General features: G+C 41.7%; 1 protein-coding gene across 3 annotated transcripts in view; it reads left to right on the top strand.

Moving 5' to 3' along the window:
- The window catches only part of JAZF1 (JAZF zinc finger 1), a 330616-nt gene that overhangs the window by 172883 nt on the left and 137869 nt on the right, over positions 1-19864 (top strand). For all 3 annotated transcript variants that reach the window (XM_019958841.2, XM_070787278.1, XM_070787277.1), the window contains exon 2: positions 9479-9551. In XM_019958841.2, the coding sequence (XP_019814400.1) occupies positions 9479-9551 (73 nt within the window). The remainder of the gene's footprint in view (positions 1-9478; positions 9552-19864) is intronic.

Genomic DNA, 19864 nt, shown 5'->3' on the forward strand with positions numbered 1-19864 from the left:
ACATAGTTCAGATCAGAACTTTGAGTCCAAGAAAATAAACCAGCATTCCAGCTATTTTGTTCAGATTTGGTTTGGCTTCATGTAACTGGAAAACCCTACATAGCAGTGCCTTAAGTGGAAGAGTTTGTTTCTTTCACTTTCAGGAAGTCTGGAGGGGGTCAGAGTGGTGGTGGGCCTCATGGAATTAGGGATCCAGGCTTCTATTGTGTTGCTTAGCCATGTATGACTTCTATTCCCCAAATTATTTCATATCCAGATTAGATGCAGGAGGGGAAAATACCACAAAGAAAGGCTCATGACTTTAAAGGGGCTTCCCAGAAGTCTTAAATCCTATTGACAAGGCCTTAGTCAGAGGGCTGCACCTGGCTCAAGGAATGATGGGAAATGTAGTCTTTATACCAGTCAGCCATGTTCCTAAGCATTATGAAGGAAAAGGGGGCTTCCCTGGTGGGCTCAGATGATGAAGAATCTGCCTGCAATACAGGAAACCTGGGGAAGATCCCTGGGTGGGGAAGACACTCTGGAGAAGGGAGTAGCTACCCACTTCAGTATTCTTGCCTGGTGAATTCCATGGACAGAGGAGCCTAGTAGGCTACAGTCCGTGGGGTTACAGAGAGTCAGACACGACTGAGTGACTAACACTTTCACTTTTTTCATGAAGGAAAAAGGGGGAAACGACTACTTGATGAAAAAGTAAAAGGGAAGTTGCTCAGTCGTTTCAGACTCTTTGCAACCCCATGGACTGTAGCCCACCAGGCTCCTCCGTCCATGGGATTCTCCAGGCAAGAATACTGGAGTGGGTTGCCATTTCCTTCTCCAGGGAATCTTCCCGACCCAGAGATTGAATCCAGGTCTCCCGCATTGCAGGCAGATGCTTTAACCTCTGAGCCACCAGGGAAGCCCACTACATTATATGAATGATGAGTTCTCAGATTTTCTGTGTATCATAATACCACTGACTATAAAATGAAGATAATCCACAACACTGCAGAGTTTGACTTCAAAATATTCTATGGGCTAAAGAACCAACTAGTACCTACACCTACATTGCTTATTTAATCCTCATTTCAACCCTCATGCAAAAGTACTATCCTTATCAAAATTGTAGATGAAAAAAACTAAGACTTAAAGAGGCTATACAGCTAATATTGAAAGGCAGCATTTTGACTTGTGTGGGGGAGTTGCATTATAATTCTTGGCAACACCAAGAAGTGGGAGCAGGGATTCCCATGGGAGGATAATTACACTAGTGAGCCTCAGAGACTTGGGCAGCAAATCATTTAAAACACTAAACTCGGGGACTATTTGGACTCCGGTTTTTTTCGTCCCAGTCTTTCATATTCACTCCCTTGTGAAGTTTACCAGTTACTTGGTTTCAGATGCAGTGCAGCCTCTGGCTTTTCTTTATCCCTGGCAGAATTCTACTAGGTGTACTGGGTCCTCAATCAGTACTGGTTTTTTTCTTTTTTTTCCTCCTCAGTTAGTACTTTCTGATGAATTGGCTGAGTTAATGTGATAACCGAGTTTTGACCCAGGATGGCTAGGTTTTTGCTGTATATCATTGTTTGGTTTGTGGTACATGGTCTGCTTCCAGTGCCTGCTGGAATGTGGCATTTTGGTGGGAATCTCCAGTGCTGCAGTCCCTATCTGTGTCCTGAGCCCTTTATCTCTTCTTCCTTTGAGTCGTCTTGCTTCTGCAAAATGTCTGCCCACACATCAGAAGCAGACCTCCTTTTCTTGCCTGTCAAACCCTTTTCATTTTCTAGTTACTTCCTTTTGGTAATGAGGCCGTCAGCTCTGTACACAAGAAAAAAAATTGTGTATTTCCATTTCTGCTTTCACCAAATTTTATACTTCTTTCTCCCAGTTTTTTCCCCATTTTCCACACCACCCCCCAGTTATTTTTCTAAAACATGGAACATATCAGTTTACTCCTTCTAAGGCTCTCTATTGGAGAACATTTGGAGAACATTTTAAACCTTCCAGGACGTGGGCCTGATCTGAATTGCAAGACTCTTCATGCAGAGTTCTAGCCACACCTTCTTGCCCCCATCTCTGCTCGTTTCTGCTTCTGCTCAGACCATTTTCTGATTCACCATTTTCTCACCTTTTCTGACTGTATATTTAGTTTCAAGACTTGTGTAAAATTTCCTTGCAAGAAGTTTCTCTGATGCTCCCTGAGAAACCTGTTTTGTTTCTCCAGCAGTTAGTATAGTCCTCTAGGTTGGCACAGAATCCAGTCTGTCTTGGATTATTGTTGATTGTGAATTGTGTGGTCTTTGCTGCTCAGTTGTGAATCTACTGACTTAGAATTTTCCTTACGTAGTTAGTGCATGACAAGAGGTCAGTATGTCTTTCTTGAAACGAATTCAGGTTCTTTGTCTCTGTGAGGAAAGTCCGAGCTCTTGTAAGTCCAAACAACCCATATCTTTTGTAGCCTCCTAACCAGCCTTTTGACTTAGACCACAGAAAAGAGAAAAAGTCTGGAAGCAAGAGCTCCATCATGATGATAGTCGTAGAGCTCTGGCCCGGGGTTTCTCAGTACCTGCACCGTTGGCATTTTAGGCCAGGTAACTCTTCGTTGGAGGGAGGGGAGTGCCGTCCGTGTGCATTGTAGGGATGTTCAGCAGTGGGTCTGGTGGCCTCGATCCACTAGATACCAGTAGCACGCCCCCCCGCGCCCCATTGTCTCTAGACCTTGCCAGACATCCGATAGGGGGTGAGGTGGGGGGAATTGCCCACAGTTCAGAACCTCTGTTTTAAAGGATCTCTATGAGAATCTTATAACTAAGGAATAGTGGCTCTTCCGCCCTACTACCTTTCCATAGTACCCACAGACTTCTCACCTGTGCTTTCTGCTTCACCCTTCTTGCCATTTTTGGATCCCCTAACCTCACCTATGAACCACTCCCTATGCCTAGCTCCCTTTCCTTTAAAACCCAACTCAGTTCCTTTTCATCAGTGAATCCTTCCCAAATTAGCTGCCCTCCATTATTCTGAATTTTGCATTATTTTCTCTCCCTCTGTACATCTGTGTTTACTGGTATGTATTTTTCATGTCAGTGTCTCTCTCTGCTGGACAGTCACTTACGCTTGAGTCTGTTTTCCTTTCCTGTCCTTCTAACTCCATAGGGGAACAGACGGAGCTGGATGCTGACCTTTGTGTCTTTTGTGTTACGCATGTACGGGGCATTCATGTGTTTGCTCAGCCTATGTTCACTGACTATTTACAGAGCACTGGGGTGCTAAGACAGATTTGCAGGTGTGCGTGTAGCACAGTGCATGGAAGAGGTAGTATATAGGTCAACACCTTGGAGGATGAGTAGTACTTTCTTGGGCAAACGATTTTAAGCAGAAGGAGTAGAAGGTCTCTTTATGAACAGCCATTTTCCTTACACCCTTCAAGAGAGGATTTCAAGAGCACCATTTTCCCTGCCTTATCATTTGTTACTTAGCCTCAGCCACCAACATTTCCCTTCTCTTCCACATATCTGCTTATAGGCTCTTCCCGTAGGCACGAATGACACAGAAGCTCCTTTATGGTCTTTTGTATGACATGTTACTTGGATCCATCATCAGGTTCATTTCTGGGGAAAGCAGACATGTCCATTTGTGTGTAAAAGCATACAAGCATGTAAGATCAAATGAGAGTAAGTTTTGGTCTTACTCCTGTATAGAAGAATTGTATTGTTGTGTAACCCCAGGACCTGTCTTCAGGGCTGCTATATGCAGATGTACAGGTTGTGGGCTACGTAAGCATTCCTGGCAGCCATGATGGACTCTGGCAGTCTCTCTTGTACCAGGTAACAAGGTGGAGAATTTGGTTGGAGAGTGTGGACTTGATAGTGTCATACATATAAGGCTCCACATCTTTTACTCAGGAAAAATAGCTGCCACTCTCAAGCAGTCATCAATAGGAGTTTGATGGGTTGGTGAAGAGTTAGAAAGCACTCGGGTCCAAACGGTCTATTTCTAATAACTTTAGCCCTCTGGCCACGTCGGAAACTGGAAAGTCTGCAGTACGCTGTGTTTGTTTATAAATCATGCTCCTGGAGCATTGTCCAAACGGTTCTTGATTGAATAATGTTTATTCATTCACTTGTGGAGGAAAACTCAGGCTACAAATGGGAACATGGATGCTTTTTTAATAGATGGTGTTATTATACTGCACAATGTCCCCGACTTTGAGATATTTAACTCATAAAGTTTACAGCAACACTTAACTGCATCTGGATTTCACATTGAATTTGGAAAGGCAAGAATCTCACTGTAATTTGCACTGACTGCCCTGTAATGGAAATTATGGCTTGGGAAAAGTTTCAAATGACGTGTCTATAAACGAAAGAAAAGTTGATCCATTCAAAGGCTGGTTATGGGCAATTGTAGGATTATTTTATTTTTATTTTTGGAAGGACTATTGCCAGCAAGAAATATTTATTTCAGCAGCTGAAATAAACTAGCTGTGAATTAAATGTTGGTCTTTGTAAATTGTTGATTCATCAAAATTCAGTCCTAAAAGTGGATCGAAAAGTTGCAACAGAACTTTGCCGGGCTTTTAAGAAAGCTATAAAGATTGTATGGAGGCCAGTGTTAACTGGATGGTAGCAACGAGTTGACTTCAGAGGATGAGCAGCCTTTTAAATGGTCAGAATACTGGCCTAATGGTTCTGAGGATGCAGGGCTTCTGGTCCTAGCCGTGCTGTTAACTGAGTTTGTGTAAATAGGCATGTCACTTAACTTTCCAAGTCTCAATTTGTCTGCTCCTTTGCTCCTGTCTCCCACCATTTATTTATTTTGGTATCTCCCATTTATGTTCAAGACTTACCCTCCGATGTCTAATGACCCTTCCTTGATTGCTCTTGGCTCCTATTTAAGACACTGAGGCAATAAAAAGCTGATGGGAGGCTCTGGATAGAGGCGTGGATGAAACTTGTTGACTTATCTGCAGGGAAATCACTTGATCAGGGAATCGCCAGATGTCAGCATCTGGCCATCTCATCTCTGCACCCACTTAGCTTAATCAAGAGAGGAACCCTCCCGCCTGGCTGCCAGTGTTCTGAAGACCAGTGAAGTAGGTATATTTCTACTTTAATCTCCTTATTTTCACCCCTGTGTTCTCCCCACTCTTCCTTGGTCTCCACTGTGCTTGGTTTCCTGGTTCAGTGTCTGTGGATAATCAGCCTTTTAAACAGTTCTCCTGTTTTCAGCCCTAAACTTCCCCTTCCTTGCCTTTGGCAGCGCCTGGCACCTCCAAGTCCAGGGCCTCTGGGGCTTCTACTGGGGGCTCCCCCCTGGCTCATGTGTCTTCCCAGCTGTGGGCACTTAAGACTGTGGCTTCTTCTGTACTCCCTAGGTCACTTGCACTCCTGTATGAGCTTTCCATCTTTCAAAACACTGGTTGAAATCACTTGTCTGCTGACATTGCCTCATTTTTTTCTACCCCTGGAGAATTTGTAATTCCTTTATTTCTTCCTTAGTGGGGCTTTGGATATGGGCTTCCCAGGTGGTGCCAGTAGTAAGGAGTCTGCCTGTCAATGCAGAACATGTAGGTTCAATCCCTGGGTCAGGAAGATCCCCTAGACTAGGAAATGGTAACCCACTCCAGTGTTCTTTCCTGGGAAATGATAGAGGAGCTTGGAGGGCTATAGTCCATGGGGTCACAAAGAGTTGAACATGGCTGAACATGCATGCACGAGACCTTGGATGGTGAGGGAAACAGATGCCTTTGATCCACCTGCCATGTTTGACCAAAAGTCTTCAATTTTTCACATCATAAAATTAGTATGTCCATTTAATAACGATTATGCATCATCTCCTATATGCCTGGTGCTGAGCTGAGTGTTGGAGAGAGCAGAGAAGTTGAGGTGGCTCCCCTCTGAGAAGCATGAGAAGCGGGAAGGATAGGCCCAGAGTCTGTGGCATGGTCACACAGAACTAGGACAGTGCTGCGGATGAGGTGGTGCAGAGAAGGGCGGAGGGGTGCAGTGCTCAGCCAGGGATGTCGTGGAAGGTTTTGCAGCTTTGTGAGTTCAGCTGTTAGGGGGAAGACTGAGAACAGACTATGCCCATTAATTGTTACCAAGTGAGTCCACAGAACAGTGGTGTTTTCATCCCAGACCTTCAGTATCCCTCATCTGGCTGGGTGGGCCTTTGCCTCTCCAGGGTCTTATCTTCGGGGGTTGCCTTCCCACCCACGTCGTCTCAGGCCTCCCACTGTTGCCCTCCACACTGAGCACAGAGCCCAGTGTTTCGAGGATATAGAATTTGAGGAAGGCCTTCTTGGGGGTGTGACATCCTGTCTCCTCCTCACTCCTGCCTCCCAGCCTACAAGTAGCTCATTGCCGGGAGAGGCTTCGTTAGGCTTGCTGAGAGACAGTATAGCTGGGTTTTTACTTTCTTTCTTTGGAAATAATTCCAGAGGCATATAAAATCCCAACTATGCAGACTAGCTGAAGCACAGCCAAAGCCCTTGAGCTCATCAGGTAGTCTCTGCTAACTCAGGAGACAACCTTGAGTTTTCCTGGAAGTTTGAAGGTAATGCTACCAAAGACTCGACACGGGCCCCAGATCCAGGCAGTTGGTCACCATGGTTCCCAACACCAGGGACAGCCGTGATGAACACATGCCTCCATCATGGAACAGGGGGTGCTCTTGGCCCTTCTTTCATCATGTGGGACTCTAGGTCTATCCAAAAGGGTCTGAAGGTTGTCCTTTCCTTATTCCTGCCATCTGCCTGGTTTTTCTCTCCACTGCTTGAGAAGTCATGGGAGTTGGTGCTATGACATCCAGCCTTTTGGCATTTAATTGAATCTGTAAAGCCACAGGACAGCAGGTCACGTGAGCTACAGCAAGCTCCACTTTGTGTCGCATCCTTAACTGTAGACCAGTATGTTCGCACCGTTACCCCGAAAAGGAATGGTGCAAGAGGCACGTTGGTGTCCACTCTAGAGGATACGGTGTGTTAGAGGCTTTGAAGTAAGTCACTGGGTTTTTATCGCTTGGGTATTTCAAAGTACATTTTCATATTTGAATTCTCTTAGCCTTCAGTCGGCTTGAAATCTGTGACTGTGCTGGGATGATATGAGACAGAAAAGTCATCTCTTAGTGGTTTATTGTATAGCCATGAAAAGTTCAAGTATTCCTATCCCACAGGCCATTTACTGAGGTGGATTTTACCTCTGGGCAGTGACAGCCAGTGTTCAAGGTTCACATTTTCATCAGTACCATAAGCAAGCCAGAGAGATATCTGGGAGAGCTGTGTACTGTAGCCCCTGCGGTTCATATCACATTTCTTGTTGTAGCAACTTATGCAAAAAAAAAAGAAAAAAGAAAAATCTCATCAGTGTGGCACATGGTTTAAGGATGTTCTTGGTAGAGTCAGTCGTCATCTCCAGTAGCTAGAGTTATACTCTTCTCCAGGTCATTCTGCTAAATGACGTCTGTCTTCACGAAAAGGACATCGTCATCCTGCTGTGAACACCCTATGCCCTTGTGACTCTAACCCTCCTGTGGAGAGTTTTCAGCATTAGACAGTTCCTTTTCTGTCAGGGAGGGAGAAATAATGAAGGCAGCTATTATACTTTTACTGAATGTGGAAGGCTCCCTGGTGTAATTAAATCCATAAAATGGTGAGTCATGATCACCACACACCAGTCAGCCAGGAAGCGGGTGAAGGAGCTGATGTTTATTCTTGACTGGCCCCTGATGCTTTTCCTTCAGAGGCATGCATGCAAACTTCTGCTGACTGTGGGCACCAAGTACCTAATTTCATTTTAAGAACGTGAAGATTTCATGGATGTCCTACAGGTTTCTAGGGAGACAGTAATCTGAGAAAGATGTCTCAGGCCTGGTGCACATCTGTCTGGAGGTTCTACTTCCCTTGCTGGTTACGGAGTCTGCATTCCAGAAAAACAGGAGAATCCTGCCTGAGGTGCTTGCAGTATTGTTGTTATGGAGCGGTATTTGGAAGCTTCTGGATGTCTTTTTTCTTCACCACTCATAATTTGAGGCTATGTGAGCATACATCTAGCCTAGGGTTTTGGAAGATAGTGGAATAAGCTCAGAAGACAGTATTTCTGTAGGTCCAGTGATCTACGGACAGCCTCAGTTGCATATGTAATCATCATAGGCAGAGGAAATGCTGAATTACTGATCTGTTCTCACTTGCGCTGCCAAAAACCTCAAGACCCGACTTGATGGAGCCATTCAGAGAACCTTTGTCTCTTGCTTCAGAATTTGGCTTTCATGGACTTGCCATGGCAGAGACCCAGGAAGCAGGATTTCTGAATAGTATGTCTCTGAAATTTCTTGGCATAGGAAAAACAATAAACTGAACATGAGATTCTTAACTTTAACACCAAGAATAAAATTGCCACTACTGTCTGGTTTTAGTCTGGAGTGGAAAGCATTTGTAAATTGATTTTTATGCTGTCATTTTGCCACCCTTGCCCTGTGCCACTGTGTCTGCATCCTCTACCCATCACCTGTTACCACACTTGGAATTAGCGTGTGTATCTTACAGCCGCCACGTGCAGTAAACACTGTCTGTACAAAGGTACTGGGAACAGCATCTGTCATTACATCAAAGAAGGTGCTATTGCTGAATGCAGCTGGAAGCGTTCTAATAATGAGATGGTTTTAAGCGAGGTTGTAATAAAAAGAAATCTGTGTGAAATGTCTGAACGTTTTTCTAAGAAAACAAAAATGTGTTCAGTTTCTTTATAGTTTTACTCTAGAAATATTGTTTTTGTGTATATTTAGCTCAATCAGTTCTTTACATGAGAAACTTGAGAATATATGTATAGTTGTAAAAGTGCATTTTTATGTTGTGTTGGAGAAACACTGCTAGAGAAGGTTGCTATGGTTTTGAATTCTGCGTCTTCAAGGAGGAAAAAAATCCTCTGATGAATGTGATGTTTGTGGATTCTGAACCAGCATGAGAATTTCTGATCAAAAGTCTAGAAAAGTTATAATAAACTCATTATACAATTAGGAAGGAGAAGCGTTGTCCTCTAGAATGTGAGCCCAAACCTAGAGAAGTGTTGAGGGAATATGAACAATACTCAGTAGATTTTCAAATTGATGGAGCTCTCCAACGGCAACTAATTTGTTCCAGCATTGAAGTGAGCATAATTAACAGAGACTTTCTTTCTTAGGCCGATTAACCGCCAAAAACCATGCCAACATTGTAACTGTAAGCAGTGAAAACCAATATTTATGAGGGGGATTGTGCAGGAGTTTGTGTGACAGATGGACATTTTATCACTGTTGATGTTTGGAATTCTCTTGAAAAGTAATGCAATATCTTGTTATTTATGAATGAATGAACAAATGATTATGTTTTGCTGACTGAGGTTTCTTTAAAAAGTAGTCTACTAAATTAATCTTTTTCTCCATTTAGCCTCTGTTACGTTAGGTTAGGTAGCCTCATATATTCTGATGCGAAAGCTGAAAAATCATAATTGTGTTTTTATTTCAGATACAGATCCACGTGTTTTAGAAAAACAAGAATTACAGCAGCCAACCTATGTGGCCCTCAGTTACATTAATAGGTAAGCCATTTTCAGAATTTATAGCAACCTCGTATCTGTCACGTTTATTTTTCAAAGGTATCTTTTTAACAGGGTAGGAAAAATGTTTTCAGTCTTTAAATATTTACAGGAGATTATTTAAAATCAACTCTATATGGAATTTTCTTATTTCTCTGTTGGGGAGAGGCAGGTTGTAGTTCTCTGTTCATGTGGCAGAAAACATGACTGATTTATAAGCTCATTCTGGAAGTATTTTGTATGCAGAGTTAGAGTACGCTCTTTTGACTTCATAGGGCAGTTTGGGAGATTAATGGATTTATGTGAGTGAAACTTTAAAACCTGGGGTAAAGAGTTGCTGTATGAATTCAGAACATTGTTGGAGTATCAGAATATATCAGGACATAACTAATAGAAATAACTTAAGATCAAAGTTACATAGTAGCAACTCCTTTTAGGAAAAACATTTTCAACTGACTCCTCTGTGTCTAGTCGCATGAGTTTTTACTGAAACTGAACATGTGAGCATGACCTCAGAGAACTATTAGAACTTATATATCGGGTCTAAAAAAGGACTTGGTGTTTCAGCCAACTGAAATAATTAAGGAGACAGGGATTTTTGAAGAGAACCTGAAATCAACTTATGTTAAGACAACGATCTCCACACAACCTCCCAAGAGAAAAAGGCAAAGTAAACCTAGCATTGAAGTGAATTTTTAAGGAGAATGAAAAAATCTCTGCCCGTAATTCAGTGCTTGAATATCTATTGACTGCCCCTTTTTTATATAAGGCAAAGAGTGGTTCTGGTTTCTTGGTGCCAGATCCTTGGTTCAGGGTTTGAGGTAGAAAGCTGGAAATGAATTATCTGTACTGCTTCATTGTAATGCTTTTTTAGTAAATTATTTAAACGTTGTCTGGAGAGGGCTTTGATTTGGAGTCGCCATACTCACTTTAAAGTTCTTTTATGAAGCATGCTTTCTAAAGAATTCATTAATGTAAACATCTATTTGCATGTCCTCTTGGGGTTTCCTACTTATCAGTCTGTTCTGAAACTGAGATAAAATATAGCTACAGTTTTTCAGTGCCCATAACCTTGGGGATGTTTTAAGTGGAACACCTTCAAAGTCACATTAAATACAATTATTTAAAGATGTATGTGCTTTTCTGGATTTCTCACAAACCTGTGTTTCCTGAGGTTAGGATGGGTTTTGAAAAGACTTTAGTTTCTAAATTGTAAAGTGTGCATTAGAATTATGTGACTGGAATGTATGTGAAATAGCCTAGTAATATTGAGGAACAAGATAGTCTTATAAGTTAATTATGGTATTGAATAGCATTCTTCAATAGCGTGGCTATTGTGTTTTGGGTAAAATATGTTATCTATGTATGTACAAAGGTGTGTGCTACTAAGCCTTATTCTAATGAGAGTCTATGGATTTTCACATTCATTCTTCCTGTTTGTTCCATCAGCCAGGTTGGCAGCAGGGATCTGCTGATCACACAGGTGTTATACTCACTAAAGGAATAAATACTCTGCTGGATGTGATTTCAGTGAAGGTGAAGAGCAGGAACAAGGGCCTCAGACAAAAAAATCCACCAGAGAATTTGAATCGAGTATGATAGTTTAGCATTAACTGTGCAGCAGAATGTGCTTAAATCTGAGAGAGCCAGGATGTAATCAGTGCGTGTGAACTTCCTGAGATGAGTCTTCTGCGAGAAAATGAGTCATTTAAAAAAAAAAAAAAACCCTTTATACATATATACAATGGAATATTACTCAGCCATTAAATAGAATGAAATAATACCATTTGCAGCAACACGGATGGACCTAAAGAGTGTCATACTGAGCGAAGTAAGTCAGAGGAGAAATATTGTATGACATCCCTTATGTGGAATCTAAAAAGAAATGATACAAATGAACTCATAAGACAGAAAGAGACTCACAGACTTAGAAACTGAACTTCAGTTGTGGGGGTGGGGGCATGGAGAATGATAGGTTTGGGCTGGGCATATACACATTGCTATATTTAAAATGGATAATCAGCAAGTACCTGCTATATAGCACACGGAACTCTGCTCAGTGTTATGTGGCAGCCTGGATGAGAGGGGAGTTTGGGGGAGATGGATACATGTAAAGTATGGCTGAGTCACTTCCCTGTTCATCTGAAACTGTCACGGTGTTTTACTGTTGTTCAGTTGCTCAGTCATGTCCACCTCTTTGCGACCCCATGGACTGCAGCACCATGGGGCTGTCCTTCACCATGGGTTTCCCTGTCCTTCACCATCTCCCAGAGCTTGCTCAAACTCGTGTCCATTGAGTCGGTGATGCCATCCAACCATCTCGTCCTCTGTTGTCCCCTTCTTCTCCTGCCTTCAATCTTTCCCAGCATCAGGGTCTTTTCTAATGAGTTGGCTCTTCACATCAGGTGGCCAAAGTATTGGAGCTTCAGCTTCATCATTAGTCCTTCCAATGAATATTCAGGGTTGATTTCCTTTAGGACTGACTAGGTGGATCTCCTTGCAGTCCAAGGGACTCTCAAGAGCCTTTCCCAACACCACAGTTCAAAAGCATCATATCCCCCAATACAAAATAAAAAAAATTTTTTTTAAACATCAACCATTTAAAAAAATAACCTTTTGTAATTGTAGTCATATGGACGCATTGTAGAAAATTAGAAAATGTAAGCAAACAAAAAAATTTATTAAAATATCACATTCCCACCACTCAACTAATCACTAGTTGTTACACCTTAGAACACATTTTTCAGATCGCTTTTTAAAAATACTACATAATAGCATCTATACTTCAATAAAAATAAATGCATAAATAAACATATGATTTTTAACCAAAAGCTGTACTCACTCTTTTGCAGTCTGCTCAGTTTTGTCACTGATCTCTACTTTTTCAGTACATTTGCATCTAGTCTAATAGCCAGATCATATGCAGGTTTCCCCAGATGATCTAAACAAGTCCATTACTGTAGTTTATCTGACCCAGTGTCCAATCCAGCACATCACATTGCACTTGGATGTTTTGTCCCCACAAGTTTCTTTTAATCTGATACAGTGACTTTTTGAAAAGATGGGCCACCTTCAGGGTTTCCTTTAGATTGTCTCCTTGAGGCCATTTGGCAGGTTCCTCTGTTTCCTTTCTTTGCTATAAGGTGAAAGTTAGATCTGGAAGGATGTGTCGAACTGGACATATCATTGCATTTAGAGATCTGATACAACAGAGAGTTCACTGTGTCATGTCCTTGCTGGCAGAGAAGCAGACGTATGTAAGAGACTGAGACATTTAGTCGTGATCTTTAAGTCAAGAGAAGACTGTGTATGGAAGGTTGCCCAGGTTAGTAACAACCCTTCTCACTGGGGATTCCTTTGTGGACAGTGCCACGTACATAAGATAGGACTGAGTACATGGTAGACACTCTAGATACTGGTTTGTAGGTGATAAATAAAAACCTGGTAGGTGGGAAAAGAGAGCTGAGCAAAGGTGAGCTGCAAGAAGGAAGCCAAGTCTGACCTTGGGGGAGAAATATGCTAAAAGGACCCTTACGGGTACCGGATACTCTAAAATTCCTGGAGGAAAACATAGGCAGAACACTCCGTGACATGAGTTGCAGTAATATTTTTTTAGATCCGTCTCTTAGAGTAATGGAAATAAAAACAAAAATAAAAACTGAGACCTAATTAAACTTAAAAGCTTTTGCACAGCTTTGCACAGCAAAGGAGACCATAAATAAAATGAAAAGACAACGTATGGAATGGGAGAATATATTTGCCAATGATGTGATCGACAAGGGATTAATTTCCAAAATATACAAACAGCTCATACAGCTTAATATCAAAAAGCCAAACAACACAATCAAAAAATGTGCAGAAGATCTAAATAAACATCTCTCCAAAAAAGACGTACAGATGGTCTACAGGCACATGAAAAGATGCTCAGTATTGCTAATTATTAGAGAGATGCAAATCAAAACTACAGTGAGGTATCACCTCACACCAGTCAGAATGGCCATCATCAAAAAATCTATAAATAGTACGTGTTGGAGAGGGTGTGGAGAAATGGGAACCCTCCTACACTGTTGGTGATAATGTAAATTGGTGCACCACTGTGGAGAACTGTATAGAGGTTCCCTAAAAACCAAAAATAGAGGTGCCACATGATTCAGCAGTCCCACTCCTGGACACATATTTGGAGAAAACTCTAATTTAAAAAGATAAATGCACCCCAATGTTCATAGCACCACTGTTTACAATAGCCAAGACATGGAAGCAACCTGAATGTCCCTCAATTGTTACTCATAATATTAGCATAAAAAATAATGCTATTTGTAGCAATATAGATTAACATAGAGATTATCATATTAAATGAAGTAAGTCAAACAAGACAAATATCATATGATATTGCTTATATGTGAAAATATTTGTACAGTGAACCTTCTCACAATATTGAAAAGCAATTATCCTCCAATTAAAAAAATTTTAAACAATATAAATCAACTTATTTATGAAAGAGGCCCATAGACATAGAGAACAAATTTAAGATTACCAAAGAGAAAATTGGGGGGAGGGGGACAGGGATAAATTAGGAGTTTGAGATTAACAGTATTATATATAAAATATTATATATAGTATATATTATATATAAAATAAGGACCTACTGTATAGCACAGGAAATATATTTAATATCTTGTAATAACCTATAATGGAAAAGAATCTAAAAGAGTATATATATATCTCATATGTATGCGTAACTGAATCACTTGCTGTGCAATTGAAACTAACACAACTTTGTAAATCAAAAGTCAACTATAGTCCAATTTTTAAAATTTTGAGCTTGGGGAGGAGTCTTAAGGGCTTTCGATACAAAAGGGAAATATACTGAAATTCGCATGAAGTCAGGAGAGATTCAAGAGAATAATAAGGGTTAGGTAGTGTAAAAGACAGAGAAGGCAATGGCACCCCACTCCAGTACTCTTGCCTGGAAAATCCCGTGGACGGTGGAGCCTGGTAGGCTGCAGTCCATGGGGTCGCAAAAGGTCGGACACAAGTGAGCGACTTCCTTTCACTTTTCACTTTCACGCATTGGAGAAGGAAATGGCAACCCACTCCAGTGTTCTTGCCTGGAGAATCCCAGGGACTGGGAAGCCTGGTGGGGTCTGTGGGGTCGCACAGAGTCGGACACGACTGACGCGACTTAGCAGCAGCAGCAACAGTGTAAAAGAACATCAGCTTGATAGCAATATACTGAATAGTGCAGAATACTGAACAAGTGAGTTTTTTTTCCCCTTTACCTCAGGGGGAAATAAAATCTTAATTTTGCTATGCAGTGAAGACAGAAAAAGAATTAATATTTTTCTGCTCATATATCTGTTTATGCACCTCTAATGTTCTTTGGGGCACATCAAAATTGAGTTGAAACTGTCTTTGGCAATGACACTGACTGAAATTGCAGAGTTAGGGTTCCTAAAATGGAGCTAGCTTTTTGGATTAAAAAAAGAACTGAGTAGAAATTGGAGAGCCATTGTTTATACCTATTTTAAATTGTTTTACTCATTTGAACATAATGTGTTGAACAAAACTTGAATTCTTTTACAAGCTGGTCTATTATAACACCTGGGCAAATTTTAAAATAAAAATAGTTTAATGAGAAAGAGGAAAATTAAATGAATAAGGGTTGTAAGAGTAGTGCTGGCAGGGGGTGGAGGGGAAGATGGATATAAGTTTTAAAGACAGGAACTTTTATTAATTTTGTGGCATGAGAAACAATGACAAGTTCATGTTATAGGAAATCTAATTGCTTAGTCTGTATAATATTTATACACTTGGGGGAAAAAGGGGCAAGAAGAAAAGCTAGATTTTGGATATGAGACAATATAGAAGAAATAATATAGAAGAAAAAATAGAGCAAATGTAACTCTTAATGCCTTGAGCTCTGTGCTAAGCATTTTTCACATTGCATGTTTCATTTAATCTTCACAGTGACCACATGAAGGTACTGTGATCTTCATTTTACAGATTCACAAGTTGAAACTCAGATGTTAAGTAACTTGTCCTAGGTCCCTGGATGGTAGGAAATGGAGTATTGGGTTCAGACCTGCACAGTTAGGCTCCAGAACCTGTGTTCCTAATGGTTCTACAATCTTCCATGTTGAAATATCAGAGAGGAAGGTACTAGCTTAGAAAACTAAGAGGAGGATTTGGAAAACTGATGATGAAAAAAAAAAAATCAGATAGGACAAGCTGAGCAGAGGGAATGCATAAAGACATAAAAATAAGAGTAATTTCTGTGTTGCAGACAATAGGTGGGTAACAGCCTAATCAAATTAAAACAGTAGGAGACAGAAGAAGCCAAAAAAATGCTGTGAGAGAAGTGACTAGGGGCTCCTAAGGGGTGTTTTGTTACCAAGAAACTAGCTCAAGTGTGCAGGGTACATGCTGCCCTAGCAGGCTTCAGCTGGAGTGGGAAAGGATGCCTTCGCACCTTAGACTGGGAGAACAGAAAGGGCAGAGCACCGTGAGGGCACAGGAAACTGTCCTCTACCTCCGGTCACCAGTAGGCAGGTGATAGGTGAGCCTCAGGGTGAAGTCAGGTATCTCCTTACAAAGATTGATGAGAAGCCCGGGGCTGCATCTGGGTGTTTCCTTCAGGTCGTTGTGACATAGATCAGGTAACTGCCTTGAGGTGACAAGATAAATTATTAACAATTTGTGACTTTCCAGAAATGGGTAACTGGGATGAGTTAAAGACGTAATAATGAACAAGAGCATGGCTGTTATACTATTTTCTCCCCAGAAAGTTTGATTAAAATAATTGAAGTCTCCAAATAAACTTAATTTTTAAAATGTGTATATCATTTTGGTATAAACTATAAAGGAATGCTATGCCTAGGCACAAATGGGTACTTTGCACTCAGTGCTTGTCATTTACTGCCTAATAAAAATGTAATTAATATTCTCTCCTTCCTGAACTACAGCTCTACTCGAATTCTCTTTGTTAAGACTCCCTGCACCATTTGGCACAGTAGTAGTTAGGTTTAACCTCCTCTAAAAATTAATTTTTCTTTAGCTTAGTGTTTGTCGTTAAACAGCAAATTCTAAAATAAGGTTCCTAGAGCAGTAATTCCAATGGGTGTTAACCAGCTCCTCCCTCCCTCCCTCTCTCTGTCCCTCTCCCTCTCTCTCACAGACAAAGCTCATTTATTCACAAAAGGGTTCTGTCAATCCATCTGGGGAAATCCTGAGTTAAATAACATAGATTTCTTTATTACAGGCTTTAATCAGATCCTCTCCTACGCCGAGCCGCATTTTAAGTCTCCAGGAGGGATGGTATAATTTTCATATGTACCTGATCCCAGAGTACTTTTTCTTGAAGCATCTGACGGGACTAGTTCTGCTGTGTGGGGATTCCTAGAGTTCAGTCACTTCCACCTGTATCAGCAGCTTCCCCAAGGAACCGGGAAGCCTTTCAGAACAGTCTGCTGTTCTTTTCCTGATTCAAAATGCAGGACGTTGCCATTTCCCTCATGATCACTGGGGAAAAGGAGGACAAAATCCTCACCTCTGTGCCAGCTCCATCGTCTTCTACTCTGTGCCTATTTGAATAGTGATCTATTTTCTTCTCTCAGTCTTCCCAGACATCTAGGTGGCTTCTATTAAAAATGGAGATTTTTTTGTTTGAAAACAATATTTGTTTCTCCCTACCCCCATCTCCTGGAGAAGGCAATGGCACCCCACTTCAGTACTCTTGCCTGGAAAATCCCATGGACGGAGGAGCCTAGTAGGCTGCAGACCATGGGGTCGAGAAGAGTCGGACACAACTGAGCGACTTCACTTTCACTTCTGACTTTCATGCATTGGAGAAGGAAATGGCAACCCACTCCAGTGTTCTTGCCTGGAGAATCCCAGGGACGGGGGAGCCTGGTGGGCCACCGTCTATGGGGTTGCACAGAGTCAGACATGACTGAAGCGTCTTAGCAGTAGCAACCCCCATCTCCAATGTCATTCTCCTCTTTCTCTCAGAAATAGAGCAATGTAGTGGTGAAGAATGTGCGAGCAAGAGTGAGACAGTGCTGTCTCTGCCTTGCATGAGCTATGTGAACAGGTTGGCAAGTCTCAGCCTCTGTGTCCTTAACTCTAATAATAATACCTTGCTAACTGTGAGTGTGAAATCAGTACGGACAAAGCACATACAGCAGGACCTGGGACATAGGAAGTGTTGTATAAGTAATAGGTCTTATTATTCTTTATATTCTGCCCATGCTGAGTCTCCCTTTTTCCTATCATCAGTAATTAGAGGAACAACTGCAAAGGAAGCACAGTTTTGCAGCAGGGCCAGCACAGTCCCCACCAGGAAATACGCTCCACAAGGGCAGGGATACTTTGTGTCTCCCATAGCTGTGTCCCCAGCTCCCGGAACAGTGTCTGGCTCATAGTAGACTCTCAGTAAATGTTTATTAAATGAATGAGTATGAATTTGTATAAGGAACGAAGGAGGGAATAGATCATTGATTCTAGGGACACTTCTATGAGACACCAGGAGGCTCTACTTCCCACATGCATTGAGAGGGCTATATGATAAAAATGGAGTGGAGGATGACTTTTATTCAGCATCCATATGGAGAACAGCATAAAGTATGCTAAACGTTGGCCATCGCTAGTTCTTCCACCGTAAACAACTGGACTGATGGACGAGATGATGGTTTTCAGGCTCAGTAGGAGAACATCGAGGACGATAGGCAGGACAAAGTTGATTGCTGAGAGAAAAGAAACTTAGAGGTGATCCCCATGGTCATCTGGCTCACTGCAGGACGGTTTCCTTACTGCAGTTGAGTGACCTAGAACCCAAAGAGTGAGAACAGAGTTGGGGCAACTTGAGCTGCTGGAACCTGTAGCACAGGGGCCTGGAGATGAGGTATCAGTACAGAAAGGGGCCACAAAAGTCTGGATGAGGGTCCTTCCTGAGTCCACGGCCGAGGGTGGATATGTTCAGGGTAAGACTGTGTCTTACCAAAGGACAGCAGCTCCAGCCGTGAGAATGGAACATCCGCACCAGAGGTCAAGCAGTCCTGTAGGCGTTGCATTCTAGCCAGCATGGAAACAGCAACCTGTTAGCCCCCTGGTCTTTTAACTGAGGCATCAGAAAGACTCACATTAGAAATAAGGACTTTGTCCTAGAGTATGACCAGCCCTAGAGACACCCTAACTGCTCCTAAAATCAAGACTCTGTAAGCTCTTCAGAGGAGACAGTTTGGAGGTGAGTCCTGAAAAGTTGAAAGAACACTTTGGGCTTTCCATGGCCTTGTTAAAGCATACGTGTAGGCCTACACAAGTTCAGCATGATCAGCCTGAAACTGAGCTACCGGCTAGAATAAAAATCAATAGTCTTCATAGAAATTAGGAAGATACATAATGTCTAATATACAATAAAAAATTACTAGACATGAAAAACATAGGAAAATCTTACCCTTAGACAAGGAAAAAATAACAGAAAAGCAATCAATAGACACCCTCCCTGAGATGGCTCAGGTGTTGGATTCAGGAAACAAAGACATAGAAGCAGTCACTATAAATGTGTTCAAGAACATAAAGGAAAAATATACTAAATAAGAGGTGGTTTTGAATGAAAACAAAATTAGTCTGGATGCTTTTTTTTTTTTTTTTTTTTAAGAAATTCTCCTACCAGATTCTGAACTGCTTAATGAAAGCTTTCTTCCTCTTCTCACTTTCATTCCCACTCCAAAACCTCCCCTAATTCCCCCAAACCCTCAATCTTGCTGTTGCAGTTGGACTCATTTCTGCCAGATTATAGTCAGTCATAACCTCATAAAAAATGTTGTAATTGGCCAAGTGTGTACTGCTCTTCTATTTATTCTATACAAACAAGCCTGAAACATTTGACTTTTTTTAGTCTTTCTGAAAGCAGTGGTTTTGTGTGTGTGTGTATGTGTGTGTGAGAAACCACCTGTTTGTGGTCTTCTGAGAGCAGTCCTATTTACTACAGTACAAGACATGCTTTCCCATTTCCCTCCTTTGTCCACCAGATCTGAGGTTCTGCTGCGTGGCCCGGCCCCAGACTGGAGTTCGTGGCCTAATGCATGCTGTAAACATGTTGCATGCTGTCAGATCTCAAACACCAGACATTGTGCTACCATATTCTTAGCCTAGGTTTTTATGAATGTCAGTTGAAACAAAGCCATGATGGCTGCCTGCCAAATTTCCCTTGTAATATCTGTAATCTGGTGTGCCTCGCTCACTGTGCTTTGCAAGAAGCATGTGCTCTCGGGAGACATTGGGAAGCCGGAAAGAGCCTTTATGTGACATTTTGGCTT

This window comes from Bos indicus, chromosome 4 (genome assembly GCF_029378745.1).
Source record: "Bos indicus isolate NIAB-ARS_2022 breed Sahiwal x Tharparkar chromosome 4, NIAB-ARS_B.indTharparkar_mat_pri_1.0, whole genome shotgun sequence".
In the NCBI taxonomy this organism is placed as follows: Eukaryota; Metazoa; Chordata; class Mammalia; order Artiodactyla; family Bovidae; genus Bos; species Bos indicus.